The sequence below is a fragment of the Staurois parvus genome, unplaced genomic scaffold (genome assembly GCF_062004578.1).
Source record: "Staurois parvus isolate SC_StPar_1 unplaced genomic scaffold, SC_StPar_1.0 ptg000840l, whole genome shotgun sequence".
Taxonomy (NCBI): domain Eukaryota; kingdom Metazoa; phylum Chordata; class Amphibia; order Anura; family Ranidae; genus Staurois; species Staurois parvus.
In genome coordinates this window covers 1,155,278-1,175,644 of record NW_028318636.1, presented here as the reverse complement: position 1 = coordinate 1,175,644, position 20,367 = coordinate 1,155,278, and the positions used below count along the sequence as shown (strand labels likewise).

The following is a 20,367-nucleotide window of genomic DNA, read 5'->3' as shown; positions in this document are numbered from 1 at the left end:
ATAAGGAAAAGGAGGGAGCTGGGGGGGAGCTGCAGCACAGAAGGTTTTTCACCTTAATGCATAGAATGCAAACCTTAAGGCTTTAGAACCACTTTAAGGTAAAGAAGAAAGGAGTAGGAAGGTCCCGCCATGGGGGATCTCGATTACAGGCCCGTCATGACAGCAGGTCCTAAGGGTAGATGTTAAAAATACCCTCTAAAGGTGGGCCAGCCGAGCATTGAATCTAGATAGCAGCTGGTAGTTGAGCCAAGGCTGCCAAATTGATATAAACCTATCATGTTTGTCCTGCCGTTAACTTTCCATTAACGAAAATGCCCTGGATCTTAGACTTAACTTTGTCTAAGTGAAGGACCGGAGATTTCCAGTGTCTGAGATCTACGAGTGATATCCTGTAATGGTCTATGAGGAAGGGCTTCGCTTGGATTCTTCCTCAGATTTATGTGCTTGACTGAGTAAATTATGATATATACCCCAGTCCACAGGTGATGGGCCACCGGACAGAACCACCAAATGTGGAGCATTTTTCCTGCTTCTTTACACCCTTGAAAACAGAGTGGATTATATCCCAGAATATACTTAGCTATGCATTCCGGGGTAAAATACCAGCGCGTGAGACCTTGATAAGAATTCTCTAATACCTGAATGTTCTGAGAGCACTTCAAGGTGGCCTGCCAAGCATGTATCCAGTTGTCCTGTGATAAGGGTGCCCACTGAGCACAGTACAGGGGCAGGGGCTCCGCTAGGTAGTCACAAATTAACCCATAAATAAGTGTTAGAGTGCCCTTACTAGTTGCATGAGAGTTACATGTCAATTAATATCCAGTGAGAGCATCTTGAAAATCCTCGTTCCTCACCAAAGGTTCAATAAAATAGACAAAGAAAGAGGGGAGAGAGTGGAGAGGAATGCAGAGGAGAAAAAGAGGACCAAAAAAACAAAAATACCAATCTATGCTCCAGGAAACCAGTCTGAAGGACAAGCAAATAGCCATAATAAACAAGGATGCAACAAGTGCATTATTATGAACCCATGAACACATGGGACACAAGGTCTCATGTTCGGGGTCAGTTTGGGGTGGCATATATCACTCTGGGTGCAGTACTCCTCCCATATGGGGTAGGGAAGGAGGAGTAAAGAATAAGGACACACCAAATAGTACATTAGCAAAGGTGATATTTGGACTCCAAACTGAACAGAAAGAATTACGTTGTCTTTGGGACCTAAGCCCCAAAGACTAGTTGGTAAAAGAAAAAGGTACATTCTATGCAGAGCATGGTCACCGAGGCCGCCAGCCATATGAACATTGTAATTAACAACAATAAGTAATAGGGCCACCAGGTTACAACAAGAATCGTGCCAGGGGTCAAACCCCTCCTAGGGGAGCACCCAAGGCCCATTAAACACACATCAAGGAACAATTTAGTTAAGCTTCTGTGAAATAGTCTCAACCATATAGCACAACAAGAACACAATACATGGCAGTATAGTCATAGTTCAAAGATAGGCAAGTGATGGTCCCCTGCTCTACCTTAACTATAGTTCTACTCGCCTGCCTCCCACACCTCTATGCTGTACAGTCAGGAGGAGGGAGAGAGAGGAGAATAAATCTGAAGTAAGTCTATTATTTTTCAACTTCCTTAAGACCTGGTTCACATATAGACATATTGGATTTGTTTTGAACTGCATCTGATTCACATGACACGTGAACCAAAATCCTTTTCTATGGAGTTGGTTCACATATGTGAGGGCCAGGTGCAATGTGATTTAAAAAAGAGTCCAATACGATTTTCAGCCCAGTTCAGATGTGATTTCCCATGCCATACACTGTAACAATTTGCATTGGAATCACACCTGAACCGGTAACAAAATTGCACCGGACTCTTACAAATTGCACTGCAAACTGGCCCCACATATACAGTGGGTTTAGAAAAGAATCACCCCCTAAATAATCGCATTTTGAGATACTTTTTTTATTTTCCCTCAGAGATTGTGTTTTTTTGTTTTTTTAATATTCTCCTAAAACTTTGTGAAGTAGCACTGCTTGGACCTTTTAAGAAGGGGACATACCCCGAACGTTTGTCCTGAAAATTGAATGTTAGTGCAAATAAAAAAAGTATCACGGACAGTACTGTCGCAAGTGCACTAATACGGCTGCAATCACCTTTCCTTTCTAATTTAAACTGAATAGGTTGTTTTTTTAAGGTGAGGGTTCACATATACTTTAATTTTGTATTAGCACAACTAATGTCTGAAAAGTGGATTAATGGCAATTCTTTAATTGTAATTACATTTAGTTTTAATTAATAATTTAATAAATTAATGTATCACTTCAATGTACTTTCCTGGATCTATTTTTGATTATTGTAATATGCTTTCAACTATTTTTGATTATTTTATTATACTTTCATGTGAATTTGTTACCCCACCAATTTTATCTATGAAGTGATAAATGGTAGAATATTTACAGCTTTTAAATGTATAAGAATATCCACCAAGAGATATTCCAAAATACACTATATTGCCAAAAGTATGGGGACATCCCTCCAAATCATTGGATTCTGGTGTTCCAATCCCCTCCATGGACACAGGTGTATAAAATCAAGCACCTAGGCATGCAGATTGCTTCTACAAACAATTGTGAAAGAATGATTCGCTCTCAGGTGCTCAGTGAATTTGAGCGTGGTACCGTGTTAGGTTGCAACGTGTGCAATAAGTCCATCTGTGAAATTTCCTTGCTACTAAACAGGGGCGGACTGACCATTTAGAAACTCGGGCACTGCCCCATGAGATGCCCCTGGTACCTTTTTCATAGGCTTTTTTGAGTTTGGGCAAGGACACAGGGGCCCCATGATCCCCTATTGCCCGGGGGCCCCATGAGTTGTCAGTCCGCCCCTGCTACTAAATATTCCACAGGCAACTGTTAGTGGTATTATAACAAAGTGGAAGCAACTGTGAACAACTCAGCCACTAAGTGGTAGGCCATGTAAAACGACAGAGCGGGGTCAGCGCATGCTGAAGCACACAGTGTGCAGAAGTCGCCAACTGTTTGCAGAGTCAATAGCTAAATACTTCCAAATTTCATGTGGCCTTCAGATTAGTACAACAACATCGCGTAGAAAGCTTCATGGAATGGGTTTCCATGGTTGAGCAGCTGAATCCAAGCCTTACATCACCAAGTGCAATGCAAACTGTTAGATGCAGTGGTGTAAAACACACTGCCACTTGACTCTAGAGCAGTTTAGATGTGTTCTCTGGAGTGACAAATCACACTTTTCTGTCTGGAAAGCCGATGGACATTTCTGGGTTTGGCGGTTGCCAGAAGAACGGTACTTGCCTGACTACATTCTGCCAAGTGTAAACTTTGGTGGAGGTGGGATTATTGTGTGGGGTTGTTTTTCAGGGGTTGGGCTTGGCCCCTTAGTTCCAGTGAAGGGAACTCTTCAGGCGTCAACATACCAAGACATTTTGGACAATTTCATGCTCCAACTTTGTGGGAACAGTTTGGGGATGACCCCTTCCTTTTCCAACATGACTGCGCACCAGTGCACAAAGCAAGGTCCATAAAGACATGGATGAGTGAGTTTGGTGTGGAGGAACTTGACTGGCTTGCACAGTGTCCTGACCTCAACCCAATAGAACACCTTTGGGATGAATTAGAGCGGAGACTGCGAGCCAGGCCTTTTCGTCTGACATCAGTGCCTGACCTCACAAATGCACTTCTAGAAGAATGGTCAAACATTCCCATAGACACACTCCTAAACCTTGTGGACAGCCTTCCCAGAAGAGTTGAAGCTGTTATAGCTGTAAAGGGTGGACCAACTCAATATTGAACCCTACGGACTGTATGTGTAAAGGCAGGTGTCCCAATACTTTTGGCGATATAGTGTTACTCTTACAAAACAATGAATACAAGGACAAACCTTTTTTTTTCTAAGTATCAAGAAAAAGTTGTGCATTTACAGTATGTATGTATCTCTTTGGTGGCTGCAGCTGAGAAGAGATTATCTGAATCAGTTTTGATGTCAGTAATTTATAGAGATGGAGGTGAGTTTTTGCCTACACTCCAGAGCACCCTAGAGCAAAGTTACTGGAGCCACTCCAGAGACAGAGCTAGCAAACACAGAGTACGGCTAGATGACACTGTAGACTGCAGCATTTAAGCTGAGTTTAAAGCCACAGAGGTATATCTTCTAGCACACCTCTCATGCAGTTAGCCAGTACCTAACCTAACAAAACCTGTCAAGCAACCGGTAATTAATGAGAATCCTCATATGAATTACTCTGGAAAGCTGCAAATAAGAAAACGGTTTCTCAGTTATGTCAAAGGTTTTGTCATGAGACTGATTTACTAAGACACCATTCACACAGGTATTTAACAATGGTGCGAATCCTAGCAGCTGGAATATGCTGATTCCAGTTACTTGGACTGTCAGCTGTTTGCGGATAGCAGCAGCCAATGGGGCCATACACTGTAATGACAGGTTGTTGACAATGATCACTGGCTGTACAAACAGCATAAATAGCTGCAGCCACCAACAGCCTGTCATTAGAGTGTATGGGCTCAGCAGCCATTGCTATCCGTAAGCAGCTGTCAATCTCAACCACAGGAATCCATAGACTCTGCTTCTGGGATCTGTACCATGGCTAATGCTGGTGTATGCATCCAAGTTGCTGAGAATGTTCATTTCAAGAATCCAATCTAGTGAAAAGCATCTACACACGATAATGCATTCCAAATGAACAGGAATTTGCTTTCAGATAGTTGTATGTTTGTGAATTGAATATACTACATGTGTAAAGTGCTGTCCTATTCAAATCTATACAAGCACCAATGCTGGGACATAAATAATATTCTTAAAGGACTAGAGCATGATCAGTTTGCAAAGTGTAAGTTCATTTTCCAAATTAAAGATCCAGTTAGCATTACAACCTGTTGGAATACAATGTTCATGTATTTTTGTATAACTACATCAGTGTCAGTTTTCAGTAGAGATATATTCTTCAACCAGTAGATGGCAGTGTTTATAAGTTTGTAGCTGAATCTATGGTTAAAGGATAAGTTCATTTTTTGGCAAAAATTAAAAATGCACATTTTTCACAGGTACAAAAATGTGCATTTATTCTTTTTGTCCAAAGGAGCCTGGAAAGCATTGCACCAGCGATCCGTAGGTCACAGATGCCATGCATGTCTCCTGCAGACCTGTCAGAATATCTGCTTGCCGTACAGGATGTAAAGCCAAGCAGATATTCTGACAGGAAGCTTCGATGAACTACCACAGTGCTCCACAGCGCTGTGGTTGTTCATTGAAAACTACGAGCCCACAGCCGCTAAGGCTGTCGGAAGTTGCAGTTCATTCATTCACGGAAATGAATGAATGACGTGGCAGTTAGGGAGGAGCCCCGCACGGCTGCTCTGTTTTCAAATCTGACAGTACGGGAGACTTCTCCCTATATTATCTATCAGAGGGAGGGGGGCAGCAGGTGCGGCTGCAGCATTTGGAACATGTTACGTGTTCTACCCTAAAAATGGGTGGAACATGTAACATCTTCCCAAAGGTGAACTTATCCTTTAAGTTACTAAAACTTGGGAGTGCAAAATCTGGTGCAGCTCTGCATAGAAACCAATCAGCTTCCAGGTTTTATTGCCAAAGCTTAATTGAACAAGCTGAAGTTAGAAGCTGATTGGCTACCATGCACAGCTGCACCAGATTCTGAGCGCACCAGTTTTAATAAAACTCTCACAATGTATTTTTCTATAATAAATTTCCTGTTTCCTGTTAGCAGAGAAGCCGCAGAAAAGCACATGTGGACAGTGCACTGTCTGTTCTATAGGGTTATATACAGAATCTCTAACACAACCAATGTCAGGTTTTGATTGCTTTTTTGTTTCCCAATGTGGGTGTTTGCTTATAGCCTGTTAAGTATGTCACCTTGACAGGAAATGAGGAGAAAACTGTCCCCATAGAGAGTCTGTCTGTTATTTCCTCTTCTGGCTGTAAAAGTTGGAAAAACCTACCATTTGAGGACATGGACAGCGAAGAAAAAAAAACACATAATAGAGATTCTGACCCCTCACTACTGTATCCAAAATATAAATACAGTATCTGCAGACTGTCAGTTCCTCCAGTAGGAAAATAAATGTCACATATCAGTAACCATCTGAGCTGCCTTTCAGTGCCGCCTATCAGTGCCAGTCAGTGCCCATCAGTGCCACCTAATGGTTTCAATCAGTGCTGCCTATCAATGCCAGTCAGTGCCGCCTATCAGTGCCATATATGAGTGCTGCCTTTCAGTGCTCATCAGTGATGCCTATCAATGCCCACCAGTGATGCCTGTCAATGCCCATCAGTGCCTCCTCATCAGTGCCCATCAGTGCAGCCTATCAGTGTCCATCACTGCAGCCTCATTAGTGCATATCAGTGAAGGAGAAAAAGTACTTATTTACAAAATGTTATAACAGAAGCTAAGAAAAAACTTTTTTTTTTATTTTCATTCTTTTTTAGTTTGTTTAGCAAAAAAAGAAAAACCCAGTGGTGATCAAATACCACCAAAAGAAATCGCTATCTGTCTCAAAAAATGATAAAAATTCAGTTTGGGTACAGTGTTTCATGACCGCGCAATTCTTATTCAAAGTGCGACAGCACTGAAAGCTGAAAATTGCCTGGACAGGAAGGGGCTAAAAGTGCCCAGAAGGCAAGTGGTTAAAGGCCAATTCACACTATATGTGGTGACAGAAGTTTTACTACATGGTAAAATTCCCTCTCTCTAGCTACTTCTCCTTCCTTCCTCCTCAGCTCCCACCATGAGGCAGAGCCCTACTTCCCAGGGGTCCCCTCCCAGGCCTCACGCTCCATCTTCCACCTGATCACCAGACCCCTCTGCTGGCTAGGCCCTCTCATATTTATAGCCCCAAAATGCCACACTGCCAGGCCTCTTGCCTGGGATTGGTCAGACTGCCATAAATATGCAGATCTTGGTCTCCACCCCTCCGCCCACTAGCTTCTAGAATCTTCTGGAACATTCCAGAACCAGGGGAAGGTGCCAGAGATCTGACCTGTAGAGCCCTCCAGTGTGACCTGAAGTAAACTCAACAGACATGTTCACTTCACTACTGCCACACAAAATTACCTCTCTAGCACATCCTTTTTCAACGAGGGTGCCTTCAGGTTTCTTCAGGCGTGCCTAAGCAGAATCCCTTAAAATTGATTAAAAATTTTATGTAAGCCAGCGGGTGGATCAAGCCTACATTTTAGTTACACAAAGCCACAGGTTTTCATTGTGCACCATTACAACCTCCCAGTCGCCAAAGTTCTAACAACCAATGTTGTCATCAGTTGATGAAGAGGATGACAGGTGCCTTGTTTATCCCTCCCCTCTCCCCCTCCATCAGCAGTGAGGGAGAGCAACTAAGGGATAATAAGAACATTGGAATACTAATCAGTATCAGTGTGCAAAGGTGTATTTGCTTTCGAAGAATAAATCACCTGTAAAGCTGTATGTCCTACGTGTGTGGAGGTTTCTGTGTTATGTAACACCACTGGTTTCGTTTTTTACTTTTTAGAATGGGATGCCATAAGATTGTGCCTAATTTAAATGGTACCTTGACTGCAAAAAGGGTGGGAAACACTAATCTAGCACCACCACCTAGAAGGTGCTACACAAGTTAATAACTGGGTTTGCAAAGGCATTTGGTGCACACAAAGTGGATTTATATCTTTTGTGGCTATTCAGGAATATATTTAAATACATCTTTATGCGCGTAGAAATCAGCTTGTATCATAAAAGAAAAAAACTATATTGAACTATTTCTAAAATTAGAGTTCCAATTTTCTCCATTTGCTGCTCTACTAGAAACATAATGATCCTGGCACACTGACAAATCGTGTTATTAGTCACAGAACATCTACAGAATGTAAAGTTATCATTGTACAAATGTCACATAACATGCTAACCTAATCCGAAAAATGACGCCGATAATCATTACATGATGACTCGTTATATTGCTCTGCTAAGCAGCAAATGGATTGAGCATTCAATTTATGTCTCTCACCTTTATTCTGAAAACATATGACACCAATAGCTGAACAAAGAAATGATAAAATAATTATGTAAATAGTCATTAATAATATTGTAAATGTGAACTGGTGCATAGCTTACATTCTTTTGATTATCTTCCTAATAGCAGATTCCCGGCTTTCAGTGAAACATCTAATTTGACATTTTTATAGCGCACACTCGCACATATACAAACTACAGAGCTGCAGTGCTGTGCAGAGCTAAGTGCTCTGTTGTGTAGACCTATAGTGACATCTAGAGAAATCACCTAAAATCACAACCTTTACTAAGGTTTACACATTGCTTGAAAATGAACTACTCAGACTTGTAGAATTACTAATAATAAATGTTTCCGTAATTTAACAATACATTAAGGCTCCGTTCACACCAATTTTTTTGTGCTTTTTGCAGAAACGCACTACAGTCCATTTAACATGGTTTCCTATGTAACATGTTCACATCTATGCTTTTTTGAGCTGCTGCATTTTTGTAAAAAGCAAAAAACAGCAATTTTTCTACAATAGAGTTCAATGGAGAAGCTGCTGAAATGCATGGTAGTGCGTTTTTGACGCGTTTTGCATTTTCATTCTGCCCAGCAACAAAAAAAATTCCACTTTAGCAAAAAAAAAGCGGTAAAAACGCATCAAAAACAATGCAAAATAAACTGCATAAAGCACTGGAGAAAGGATCAAACGCAAAATGCATATACTGTATGTGAACCAAGCCTTAACCTCCCTGGCGGTCTAACTAATCAATATTTTTGAATGTCAAAGCGGTACATTGTTTTTCATGGAAATGTGTTGTTTTATATTGTAGGCCTGTAATTCTTAGGAATAACTCAACTAAATCTGTCCAAACAAGAGTCTAGTAAACACCCCGGGCATGATAAAGTTTGAAACACGAAATCATAAATCATAATATACTAAATAATTATAAGAAATAATAATATAATAATAAATGTAATTAAATAATGTAATCAAACCAAAAGCACTGAAATTTGAAATAGAGCACCAAGTTCGCACATCACTGAGCAAAGTCGCATAATCGTTTTCAGTGTCTGATGACGAATTTCCCACGAATCACTATCGCTCAATTCTGCAAGTGACGCTAATTCACTATCGCTGTTCTCTAGCTGGTCTAAAACCGCGTTTGACCTAAAGGGACACTTTTTGGACTCCATGGACATTTCTCAGTTTCCAGGCTGAAAGAATGGTAAAAGTGCAGGCAGGGCACTGGACAAAGCACTGGGGACAAAATTTAGGTGAAATGGTTTGATACAGGAATGTAATACCCTCCCCATTCCTTTAGCTTGTAAGCGGCACGAGCAGGGCCCTCATATTCCTTCTGTACTGAAATGTATTGTGATTGTACTGTCTCCCTTATATTGTAAAGCTATATAAATCCTGTATAAAAATAATAATTACAGTGTATTGTGTGTATGTAAAATTTTTACTTTTTTGAACCTCCCGCAAGTTCAGCCCCCCGTATGTCCCAACGCTCGCAGGGAACAGAACCCGGAAGACAGATGCTGGCATCAGCCGGCGGACATGGCTGGGGGACACAGCGGGAGGATCCCGCGGGATCGTGGGACAAGGTAAGGCTCGAGGGATCGCTGCAGTGTAATCAGTGTTGCTCAGGGTTACCGCTCCTTTTACTAAAATTAACCCCGAGCTACACTCAGGATTACCGCCAGGAAGTTAAGGCTGACTGTCTGCTATTGGTTACTGTACTAAGCAAGTGCCCAGTGCTTTTTGCACTGCATTTTTTTTAGAGTGGTTGTAAACCTCAGATGTGAAATATTAACAAAGCATATCCCTCTATAGTGTGTACTTGTCTCAATTAGGAGCACTAAATGACATTTCTGTCTGTTGGCTTGCTATCAGCATGAATCACTTCTAACACATTTTCATGACACCAAGAGAAAAATGGTGACAGTGGAGGGACCTCCAGCAGATTGACAGCCTCAGCTCTGTTCCTGTGAGCTGTGTGAAGGAGTGTATGTCTCTTCCCTCCAATCAGCTGTCAGAGAAAGAAACATTCTTCTGCTGTGCTGGAACTTGTCATTTCTCTTAGCTCTGCTCATTTACTGGTAGCTGCGGCTGCTTGTAAAAAAAAGAAAGAGGGTAAAGTCAGAGCTGGGGGCCAGGGAGATTCATTTCTAATGAGAGCCAGGGACATATTTCAGCATTTATAGCCGCATGGTAACTCACCTTACCTAGTTCCCGTCTGGGCCAATTCTGACATTTCTCTCATACACAGAAAAATTTGTATTTTTTTCTAGGAAATTACTTAGAACTCCCAAACATTATATATTTTTTTAAGCAGAGACCCTGGAGAATAAAATGGTTGTTGCACCAAACTACAGTATCTAATAATCTCCATAGGTGACACTTTACAGGTTACAGGTTTAGAGTTGCACAGGAGGTCTGGTGCTAGAATTATTGCTCTCACTCTGACATTTGCGGTGATACCTCACCTATGTGGTATCCGAATGAGGTTTCCTGTTGATCTGACCATGAAATCACATATAATGGAAGCAAACCCTGTAATAAAAAAGATTCAAACTGCAATCAATCAATCCATCAAAAAGTGTCACACACACAAAAGAAACCTCTAACATCACTGTATCATACAGCTGCCCCTCCAGCGATATTGTGTACCTTATCCAGTGCAATAACTGTAGCAAAGGATCTTATGTTGGTGAAACAGGACAGAAGTTACAAACAAGGATGAACTTGCACAGGCACACCATCAAGGAACATAAGGAAGATAGTTGCTGCACACCTGCAGGACACCATTTCTCACAACTATGGAAGACCTCAATGTCTCAGTTCTTATCCGCTTCCTGACCGCCCTGTAGCAGAAGTATTGCTACAGGGCGGAAGAGCTGTGCAAAATCACGTATATATATATATGTGATTTCTATTTCCGGGTAGGACTGCGTGTGCTATTGCCACCACACCATGTTGCACCCCACCTACATGCACATTGGGTGTTTAGCCCCTGTGCGTCATGCCTTGGTGCTTTCTTGCACCCGGGAGGTACCTGTACCCTATGGGTCAAGCCCTGGTGCTTTCTTTCACCCGGGAGGTACCCATACCCTATGGGTCAAGCCCTGGTGCGTTCTTGCACCCGGGAGGTACCCGTACCCTATGGGTCAAGCCCTGGTGCTTTCTTGCACCCGGGAGGTACCCGTACCCTATGGGTCAAGCCCTGGTGTTTTCTTGCACCCGAGAGGTAGCTGTACCCTATGTGTCAAGCCCTGGTGCTTTCTTGCATCAGAGAGGTACCTGTACCGTATGCGTCAAGCCCTGGTACTTTCTTGCACCTGGGAAGTACCTGTATGTTATCTGTCAAGCCCTGGTGCTTTCTTGCACCCGGGAGGTATCCGTACCCTACGGGTCAAGCCATGGTGCTTGCTTGCACCCGGGAGGTACCCGTACCCTATGTGTCAAGCCCTGGTGTTTTCTTGCACCCGGGAGGTACCCGTACCCTATGGGTCAAGCCCTGGTGCTTTCTTGCACCCGGGAGGTACCCATACCCTATGGGTCAAGCCCTGGTGCATTCTTGAACCCGGTAGGTACCCGTACCCTATGGGTCAAGCCCTGGTGCTTTCTTGCACCCGGGAGGTACCCGTACCCTATGGGTCAAGCCCTGGTGTTTTCTTGCACCCGAGAGGTAGCTGTACCCTATGTGTCAAGCCCTGGTGCTTTCTTGCATCAGAGAGGTACCAGTACCGTATGCGTCAAGCCCTGGTACTTTCTTGCACCTGGGAAGTACCTGTATGTTATCTGTCAAGCCCTGGTGCTTTCTTGCACCCGGGAGGTATCCGTACCCTACGGGTCAAGCCATGGTGCTTGCTTGCACCCAGGAGGTACCCGTACCCTATGTGTCAAGCCCTGGTGTTTTCTTGCACCCGGGAGGTACCCGTACCCTATGGGTCAAGCCCTGGTGCTTTCTTGCACCCGGGAGGTACCCATACCCTATGGGTCAAGCCCTGGTGCGTTCTTGAACCCGGTAGGTACCCGTACCCTATGGGTCAAGACCTGGTGCTTTCTTGCACCCGGGAGGTACCCGTACCCTATGGGTCAAGCCCTGGTGTTTTCTTGCACCCGAAAGGTAGCCGTACCCTATGTGTCAAGCCCTGGTGCTTTCTTGCATCAGAGAGGTACCTGTACCGTATGCGTCAAGCCCTGGTACTTTCTTGCACCTGGGAAGTACCTGTATGCTATCTGTCAAGCCCTGGTGCTTTCTTGCACCCGGGAGGTATCCGTACCCTACGGGTCAAGCCATGGTGCTTGCTTGCACCCGCGAGGTACCCATACCCTATGTGTCAAGCCCTGGTGTTTTTTTGCACCCGGGAGGTACCCGTACCCTATGCGTCAAGCCCTGGTACTTTATTGCACCCGGGAGGTATCTGTCCCTTATGTGTCAAGCCCTGGTGCTTTATTGCACCCAGGAGGTACCTGTACCTTATGCGTCAAGCCCTGGTGCTTTCTTACACCCGGGAGGTACTCGTACCCTACGGGTCAAGCCCTGGTGCTTTTTTGCACCTGGGAGGTACCCGTACCGTACGTGTTAAGCCCTGGTGCTTTCTTGCACTCGGGAGGTACCCGTACCCTACTAGTCAAGCCCTGGTGCTTTCTTGCACCCGGAGGTACCTCTATGCTCTGCGTCAAGCCCTGGTACTTTCTTGCACCTGGGAAGTACCTGTATGCTATCTGTCAAGCCCTGGTGCTTTCTTGCACCCGGGAGGTATCCGTACCCTACGGGTCAAGCCCTGGTGCTTGCTTGCACCCGGAAGGTACCCATACCCTACGGGTCAAGCCCTGGTGCTTGCTTGCATCTGGCAGATACCCGTACCCTATGTGTCAAGCCCTGGTGCTTTATTGCACCCGGGAAGTACCTGTACCCTATGCGTCAAGCCCTGGTGCTTTCTTGCACCCGGGAGGTACCCGTACTGTACGCGTTAAGCCCTGGTGCTTTCTTGCACTCGAGAGGTACCCGTACCCTACGAGTCAAGCTCTGGTGCTTTCTTGCACCCAGAAGGTACCCGTACCCTACGAGTCAAGCCCTTGTATTTTCTTGCACCCGGAGGTACCTCTATGCTCTGCATCAAGCCCTGGTGCTTTCTTGCACCTGGAGGTACCTGTACACTATGCGTCAACTTTTGGTGCTTTTTTGCACCTGGGAGGTACCTGTACGCTATGCGTCAAGCCCTGGTGCTTTCTTGCACCTGAGAGGTACCTATACGCTATGTGTCAAGCCCTGGTGCTTTCTTGCACCTGGAAGGTACCTGTACCGTATGTATCAAGCCCTGGTACTTAATTACCTGGGAGGTACCTGTAACAATCATGCACACAGGGAGAGGTGCGGTTCTCCATTTTGCTCCAAACTTCTGCATTTTGGTATTTCTCTTAAACTCCTAGGCAACCACCTGAGGGGAGAGGTGTAACAATCGTGCACACCAGAGCCAGACACGATCCTTATTTTGTTAAGAATCCTTCATGTTATTCCCTCATTTCCCCCCTCCCTCAGGAATGCGTTCAGTGTACGTTGCTAAGTTCCCCGCCTTTATACAATCCTTTTACCAAATAAGGCAATTGGGTTCTGTTGTAAGAGACACCCCGTTGACTTTGGGTAGAAATAAGCTGTTATGCTTTGTGTGTAGTGAGAGAACGAGAGATCTGCCCTGCGTTTAACATCACTGCAGAGTCTGCAGCCATGAAAACAATGAAACTCGCAGTCGATACAAAGAAAATCATCCTGGAGCTCATAAGACTTGAAACTGCTTAACCCAAGGCGTTTTGGCAATTACTTATCTACCTAAACTTCTTTCTGTTACCTTTTTGCTGTGCTGTGTTTCTCTGTATATTTATATATATATATCTATATTGGTTACATCTTTTCCTGTAAATATTTTTACTGCACCCTTTTGACCTTTTAGTAATAAATCTTACTTTCTGAAAGTGTTGAACTGTTTCTTTAGCTCTTTAATGTAACTTACGAGTCCCTGCCGCTGAAGAGCGCTACTATGAGTGTTTAACCCTCTGTATAACCTGTCTGCGGAGATAGCGGCATACCGACGATTAACCAATCATCCTAGTGTATTGCTGGAGTTCCCTCTTTCTCTGTACAAAAAGGAGGTAGTGACAGTGTGAAGGGTTAATTGCGTAATTAACCTGACCCAGTAACAAACTCTCCCAGGCTGCAGGTACATCGATTGTGGTCCAATTAGCTGGAAAATCGTTGTGCAGGGTGCAGCTGGGCGTGGCATTGTTACGCACGTGACATCGCGGTGTTAGATTGGCTAGTCCTTTGGTGAGAAGGTCAGGGGTCTGACGCTGCGCCCGTCACAGTACCTACACGGTATGCATCAAGTCCTGGTGCTTTCTTGCACCCAGGAGGTACCTGTATGCTGTGTGTCAAGTTCTGGTGCTTTTTAGCATCCTGGAGGTACCTAAACACTATGCTTCAAGTCCTAGTGTGTTCTTGCACCCGGAGGTACCTGTACGCTATGCTTCAAGTTCTGGTGCTTTTTTGCGCCTGGGAGGTACCTGTACCCTACGGGTCAAGCCTTGGTGCTTGCTTGCACCCGGAGGTACCCGGACCCTACGGGTCAAGCCCTGGTGCTTGCTTGCACCCGGGAGGTACCGTACCCTACAGATCAAGCCCTGGTGCTTTTTTGCATCCGGGAGGTACCCGTACCCTATGGGTCAAGCCCTGGTGCTTTCTTGCACCCAGGAGGTACCCGTGCCCTACGGGTGAAGCCCTGGTGCTTTCTTGCACCCAGGAGGTACCCGTACCCTATGGGTCAAACCCTGGTGCTTTCTTGCACCCCGGAGGTACCTATACGCTATGCGTTAAGCCGTGGTACTTTCTTGCACCCGGGAGATACCTGTACCCTATGTGTCAATAACTGGTGTTTTCTTGCAATGGGGAGGTACCTGTACCCTATGCGTCAAGCCCTGGTGCTTTCTTGCACCCGGGAAGTACCTGTACCCTATGCGTCAAGCCCTGATGCTTTCTTGCACCTGAGAGGTACCTGTACCATATGCGTCAAGCCCTGGTGCTTTCTTGCATCAGAGAGGTACCTGTACCGCATGCGTCAAGCCCTGGTACTTTCTTGCACCTGGGAAGTACCTGTATGTTATCTGTCAAGCCCTGGTGCTTTCTTGCACCTGGGAGGTACCTGTACCGTATGCGTCAAGCCCTGGTGTTTTCTTACCTGGGAGGTACCTGCACGCATGCATCAAGTCCTGGTGCTTGCTTGTACCCGAGAGGTACCTGTATGCTATGCGTCAAGCCCTGGTACTTTCTTGCACCTGGAGGTACCTGTATGCTATGTGTCAAGCCCTGGTGCCTTCTTGCACCCGGGAGGTGTCTGTACTGTATGCGTCAAGCCCTGGTATTTTCTTGCACCCGGGAGGTACCTGTACGCTATGTTAAGCCCTGGTGCTTTCTTGCACCTGTACTGTATGCCTTTACCCTATGCGTCAAGCACTGGTGTTTTCTTGCACCGGGGAGGTACCTGTCCCCTAGGCATCAAGCCCTGGTGCTTTATTGCACTCGGGAAGTACCTGTACCCTATGCGTCAAGCCCTGGTGTTTTCTTGCACCTGGAGGTACCTGTATGCTATGTGTCAAGCCCTGGTGCTTTCTTGCACCTGTACTGTATGCATCAAGCCCTGGTATTTTCTTGCACCCGGGAGGTACCTGTACGCTATGCGTTAAACCCTGGTACTTTCTTGCACTCGGGAGATACCTTTACCCTATGCGTCAAGCCCTGGTGTTTTCTTGTACCCAGGAGGTACCTTTACCCTATGGGTCAAGCCCTGGTGCTTTCTTGCACCCGGGAGGTTCAGTGTGCTTATGCAGGCCATAGACGGTTCGTTTATCGGCCGATTTTTTTGGCCGAAAAACTAAACATCGGTCGTTCTGTTGCCACCAATGATCGCGAAAATCTGCCGTTTTTTGCAAATTTTCCAGCATGACCGATAAAAGAAATGAGGAGGAACCACAAAAATCGGCCGATGACATTGCCCCACTAACTATGCGAAAATCAGACGATTATTCTTTCAGACAAAAAATTGGCCAATAAACGAACCATCTATGGTCTGCATTAGACATTGACAGGCTGCAGGCAGTGGGGCTGTACATAGAACCTGTGCCTACCAGGTGCACAAAAGTGCTAGGATTGGACACATACTGGAACATATACTTGTATTCGGAAAGCGTCAAAGTCAATTTTCATTTGTTTTATGCATTCTTCAACAGCTTCTCCACAGAAACGCAATTCCAAACAAGAACTGGAAAAATATTAACCCTGACTGCACGTTTGAAGGAAATAGTTCCAGCCCAAATCAGGACCTTCTATTTCCAATCATAAAAAAAGTCTCCAGTCAGCATCCCTCTCCACACACACCAAACCACCGCACGTGGGGCGCGCTTGTAAAACTGTGCACAGGCGCGAGGCGGCGGGGGCGCGCACGTACTGTCATCCACCTGAGATCCCATCTTTCATGTGACACTGGAAACATGCTGACAAGAGTGTCTCTGATTCCGGCTCTGCGACAATGTCCTGGTCTGAGAGGAGGATGTATGACCCAAGGGACGTGCTGGTAAGAGGGGACTGCAGAATATTATCCCAATATCATCCTAGGGGAGAGAGTTCATTGCCACCCCCTGCTATAGGGGTGCACAGGACTGTATTGCAATGTGTGGAAGGGGGGTGTATTCATTATCAGGAGGCTTGTCACCTGCAATGGATCAACACAGGACCATGTGTACTGTATGTTTATACAAACTTTTTTCATATGCACATCATAGGCTTCGTTTTTATTCTCAAAAAGTCCATTTTGTGTATATGTAAATGTATGTATGTATGTATGTATATATATATATAACTATAACATATGCTCTATTTTTGTGTGATTGTTTACTTTTTTAATTTATTTTTGTTCCTTTTCCCTTTATTTTACATATTTGCCATGTAACCCAATCTGTTAGTGCGCTGGTTTGTTCCACCTGTTTGTGCAGATCGTCACGTTGCTCTAACCTGTCCCCTCTCAGGACTGCGGTGCCTGAGGCTTGAGGGGGGTAAAGGTTGTGTTTGTCTCATGGAACAAGACCGATTAACCTTTCACCACGCAGCACGAAAAAACAGGAACCTCTTTATAGTGTTGTTTGTCCCACTTTCAAAAAAAATTAACATTTTCTTCTAAATTCAGCTTTTTTTTTCTACTGAAGCCATATTGTGAAAGTTGAAATTTAAGCAAACATAATTAAGATATATATATATATATAAATTATTTTTTTTACAGTAATGTTTAACAATGTCTGTTTTCCAAAAATAATCTCTACCCGTGTTTCTCAACTTTTTTTTTTTTTCAGTCAATGTACCCTTTAACCTCTTCCATACCGGGCACTTTTAACCCCTTCCTGCCCAGGCCAATTTTCAGGTTTCAGTGCTCCCACACTTTGAATAATAATTGCGCGGTCATGCAACATTGTACCCAAACTACAATTTTATCATTTTGTTCACACAACTAGAGCTTTCTTATGGTGGTATTTAATCACCACTGGGGGTTTTATTTTTTGCTAAATTTACAAAAAAAAGACCAAACATTTTGAAAAAAAAAACACATTTTCTTTGTTTCTGTTATAAAAGTTTGCAAATAAATTATTGTTCTTCATAACTTTAGGCGAAGATGTATTCTGCTACTTTTCTTTGGTGAAAATAACCCAAATGAGTATTTATTATTTAGTCTGTAGGAAAGTTATAGAGTTCACAAACTATGGCAGGCCATAGACGGGCCATTTATCGATTGAATTTTCAGCCGATAAACGAAAAATCGGTCGGCCCCGTTGCCAATGCTGCCACTCATGTCAACGAAAAACGGACATTTTTTTGTGGATTTTCCAGCATGAGCGATAAAAATAAATGAGGAGATCCACGAAAAACGGCCGACAGGCTGGCCCCACTAACGACATGATTATCAGCCAATTTTTTTGTGCGGATGAAAATTCGGCCAATAAATGACCCATCTATGGCTTGCTTTAGGGATATATCTGAAAATTGATCAGTCCTGAAGTACTGACAGCCAATCTAATTTCTTGAGGTCCAAGAATGTCAGAACAGTACAGATATCCCCCAAATGACCCCTTTTTGCAAAGTAGACAGTCCGACGTACTTCATAAAAGGCATGGCGAGTTTTTTGAAGTTGTAATTTTTTTGTAATTTTTTGGAACATGAAGAAATTGAAAAAAATGTTTACATACTGTCACCAGTGCAGTGCAGTACAGTGTCATATAACTGGTTGTGATCAGGGACACTGACTGGTGACAGTATGTAAAAAAAAAAAGAAATTGTGAAATGTTTTTTTTACCATAGTAACATTGTACTACTTTGGGGAAGTGACCAGTGTTTTTTTTTTTTTTTTTTTTTTTTTTACTGAATTTGATTATAGCAAAGTATTTCTTTGCTATAAGCAAGCATTTAACTGAATGACATTCATTCAGTTTTTTTTTTGTTGTGATTAGCTGTGATTGACCATGGCTAATCACATGACACAGATGGGCTGTGATTGGCCCAGCCTGTGCATGTGATCGCTGTGACCATTCATAGCTAGACACACTTGTATACAATGGATGGTATGAAAGGAAGGCATCCATTGCATACAACTGTCATGTGACCTGCTGTGATTGCTCACAGCAGGTCACATGGTACTGGCTTGGGGGCCGGTACACAGATCTGTCATTGGCCGGTGACAGATCTCTCCACATTGCGGCCCTGCAGGCATGCGCAATGCGCATTCCAGGAAGGGCGCTCCCCCCCCCCCCAAAAAAAAAAAAAAACAGTGCCAAATATAGCAGTGGAGTGGAGGCAAACAAGCGGAGCATCCACTTTTGTGTGGAACTCCGCTTTCAGTTACCTCCTGGTTTTCATGGCTAAGCAAATGTCATACATCCCAGCAGTCTTCAGGGTGGGAAGGAGGGTTCTCAGCTCAGTCAATGACTGAGCTAGGGGCAGATGGATTCCAGGAAGTAAATGCTACATGAATCATCTGCCCTTACTCAAGATGGCCTCTGCCAGAAATGCTAGGGGCTGTTTTTCACAAATATTTTTGAGCAAAATAAAGCATGAAGATGTGAATGGATGGGTGAATTTGCTTTGAATATTAACAATTAATTGAATAGAATTTTTAGTTTGTGGTGCTCAGATGCAGTGCCATTCCACTTTAAAGTTATTCTAAAGCCTCAAGCTTTTTTACCTTTGTGCATTCTATTAGGGATGCACCGAAATTTCGGTTGCCGAAACGTTTCAGCCGAGAACACCCCTATTGGCCATTGACTGATATGAAAATAAGCACAGATACAGGTGCCGAAAATAACCCTGCCCCCCTCGCCGCCGCTGTCGCCACAAGCACCCGCCACCCGCGGCCACTTGGTAGTTCTCAGCCTTACCTAGGAAAACACCGAACGGTCCCGGCACTGGGCATAGAGATAAGTGAAGGAAAGACAGCCTCCACTCATCTCTATGCTCTTGGAGGATCAGAGCGACGTCACTTTCGGTCCCGGAGCCTTGTAAACAAGGCTTTTTTTTCTTCTTTTTTTTTTTCTTTTTAAAGCACTAGATCAATGCATTTTTTGATCTAATGCTTTACATTGTAGAGGAGAGCTGTGCGGACTTATTGACCTCATATCTCTCCATAAAGAAAACCTGTCTTTTATTATTTCTATCACAAGGGATGCATGCATTCCTTGTGATAGAAATAAAAGTGAATACATTTTTTTTTTAAACGGCAGTGTAAAAAAAAAAAAAAAAAAAAAAAAAGTAATTTAAAAAAAGTTTAAAGTGCCCCCATGCTCGCATGCAGTGGTGAACGCATACGTAGACCATGCCCACATATGTAAACAGTGTTCAAACGACGTGAGGTATCGCCATGAACATCAGAGCAAGAGCAATAATTCTAGCACTAGACCTCCTCTGTAACTTTACAATGGTAACCTGTAGAAAATTTGAAAGCATCACCAATGGATATTTTTAAATACCGTAGTTTGGCGCCATTCCACGAGTGTGCGTGATTTTAAAGCATGACATGTTGGGTATCTATTTACTCGGCGTAACATCTTCTTTTATATTTTACAAAAAAATTGGGGTGTATATATAGTGGTTTGGTCTTTTTTGTTTATTTTTTTTCTGTGTGCAGCAGCCCCCCCCCCCCCCCCAATACTTACTTGAGCCCCATCACAGTCCAGCAGTGTGCACAGCCTTGGCTGTCCAGGGACTCTCCCTCCGCATTGGCTGAGACA

The 20,367-nt window shown here is 44.0% G+C and overlaps 1 protein-coding gene across 2 annotated transcripts in view; it reads left to right on the top strand.

The window, feature by feature from the left end:
• The first annotated feature begins 16,526 nt into the window (after positions 1 to 16,526).
• NIPSNAP1 (nipsnap homolog 1) overlaps positions 16,527 to 20,367 on the top strand; it is a 44,207-nt gene continuing 40,366 nt past the window's right edge. For both annotated transcript variants that reach the window (XR_016306642.1, XM_089655451.1), the window contains exon 1: positions 16,527 to 16,673. Coding sequence is in view for 1 of the 2 variants with exons in the window: in XM_089655451.1 (XP_089511577.1) it covers positions 16,591 to 16,673 (83 nt within the window). In the remaining variant the exon portion in view is untranslated. The remainder of the gene's footprint in view (positions 16,674 to 20,367) is intronic.